The sequence below is a fragment of the Aplysia californica genome, unplaced genomic scaffold (genome assembly GCF_000002075.1).
Source record: "Aplysia californica isolate F4 #8 unplaced genomic scaffold, AplCal3.0 scaffold00962, whole genome shotgun sequence".
Taxonomy (NCBI): domain Eukaryota; kingdom Metazoa; phylum Mollusca; class Gastropoda; order Aplysiida; family Aplysiidae; genus Aplysia; species Aplysia californica.
This window is the reverse complement of record NW_004798232.1, coordinates 85,105-87,298: the sequence shown is the minus strand read 5'-3', so window position 1 is coordinate 87,298 and position 2,194 is coordinate 85,105. Positions and strand designations below refer to the sequence as shown.

At 43.7% G+C, this 2,194-nt stretch overlaps 1 protein-coding gene across 1 annotated transcript; it reads right to left on the bottom strand.

Moving 5' to 3' along the window:
• Positions 1-29: 29 nt before the first annotated feature.
• On the bottom strand, positions 30-1,295 carry LOC101864425 (the record flags this gene model as incomplete). Its single annotated transcript, XM_005110897.3, is given in 1 exon segment — positions 30-1,295. A coding segment is annotated over 1 exon segment (1,256 nt), but the record flags the coding sequence as incomplete, so codon positions are not given.
• Between the last annotated feature and the right edge of the window lie 899 nt (positions 1,296-2,194).

The following is a 2,194-nucleotide window of genomic DNA, read 5'->3' as shown; positions in this document are numbered from 1 at the left end:
CCATTACTCTATCTAGCCCGGTCGCACTTGTCAGATGTCCAGCCAGTTCTTGAGTGACCAGTGGACCATTGTTTTCCTGACTCATGAGCAGCAGAAAGGAGAGATCAAGAGACAGTGAGGACGAGCCCTGGAGCAAAGAGCTACGGAAGATGCCGAAGACAAGTTTCGACGTCCAGGTGATCAGACTCAGAACATTGACCACTAGCAGGATGACCAGGTAGGCCAACACAGCGGTCAACAGAGCGTGGTAGCCATTCAACACATCTCCAGCCAAGTGTTGGTCAGAGGTCCCCTGGGTTTCGGCTCCAACTCTTGAGTGATCCGCGGTAGCACCTTCATCATAGCTGAACAAACACTGTAGGTTAAACGTAGCTACGTTCTGTAGCTGATAGATTTCGAGCTCGCAGATGAGAAGCATGTCGTTCTCGAACTCGTACGCTTTACTGTGCAGGTCAGGAGAGGTCTGGGTGCTGGCCCCGGGGACCAGTCCTGGGTTATCATTCCTGTCCTTAAGCTGCGTCAGCTGAGGCATCAAGAAAGAGCCTAGAATCACCAACTCCACCAGCGTGACTACACACAGGAGCAGTTTGAACATCAAATAGGACAGAGCCACGCCGCGAGATGTTTTGGCTGATTCTGTAGCAGCCCGACTAAGGTCAAAGTTCAACTCTCGTCGACTTTCTGCGTCAAGGGTCAAGCCACCACGAGCTGTGTCCAGCGTCCGTTCAACGTTGATGCTTCCGCAACCAGACATCAGACGGAACAAGATTAGAGGCAGTTTGAGGCAGACGGCGAAGAGAAACAAGGCCAGCGGGACAGTCACTGCTAAGAAGAGATACATGTCTGGCCCAAGACTGGCATCCTGTGACGTCATCTGTCTGTATGACCTTGACCCTAAGTTAGAGGTTGTCATGAGTTTGGGCTTGAAGCGCTCCTTTGATGAAGTGTTTATTGGTCCTGAGTCTTCGGTGAGGCGGTAGAGAGAAACATTCTTCTTCTCTCCTCTGTAAGCAGAGTTCACAAACGACGCACATATTCTGTTTGTGTAGTCGTCATTGCTACCCCTGAACTCAGGAGGAACCCCGCATTTGGCGTGGTAGGTCGGAGGTTCCAGTCTGTTTAACGGCTGTTCGGATGGCTGTGTTGCCAGGTAGCTTGAGCTGATGGTGGGGCTAAAGGGCAGGAGCCACGTGACCAGGGCAAGGGTCAGCAGCAACAGCACTGACCACAGGTGGGAGTAGCGGTCTACGCCATCTTCCGACAGGGACTTCCGAAACAGACTCATTGCTGGGAGACTGACTGGGGAAATAGGAACACGCACGCATACACAGTGAGTCACAACATGGACATTTTAACTTTAGTAAGTTTTTCGGCACTTGCAACAAGGACAGCAAATAGTGGAAACACATTTTTACACATCATAGCAAATGGTTTCTTAAAATAGTTTTGCACAGTTTTATACACGTCATAGCTCTATGATTTCTTTAAATAGTTTTGCATAATATACGCTCATCATAGCTGTACACACCATATGTATGATTTATTGAAAGAATTCTATTTATTTTCACATCCTAGATTTTGTTTCTTGAAATAGTTTGTTCATTATACACGCCATAGATATGATTTCTTGAGACAGCATTGTTCATTATCCTCACTATAACGCTACGATTTCTTCAGGTACATGCTCATTATATATAACGATTTCTTAAAGCAGTTTTTTCCATGATACACAGCATAGCTATGGTTTCTTGAAACAGTTTTGTTCAATATTATCATGACAGAATATATATGTAAAAAATGACCACGTTGTGATTTGTGATATAAAACAGATAACCATACCATAAAGCCTACTCGCTACAAACATAATAAACATGAAATACAGAGGCTAAACAAAAGGGAGTGATGAAGTATGTAATCCGATTTATAATTCCAGATACTATGAGTTCGTGCGTTCTTCATTAATGAATAACAGATTATAGTATAATAATCACAATAACCGTAATCATAAAAGCCTAATCATAGTCACAATAATCATAATAATATTTTCTTGAAGAAGCCCTACGTGCGAAACGTTGAACATCAATACGAACATCTGATGAAATATGACCAAATTTATCCAAGTCTCAAGAATATTTTCCTACTTTAAAAAATGATGATGGTGATGATGATGATCATGAATAATAATAATAATAAT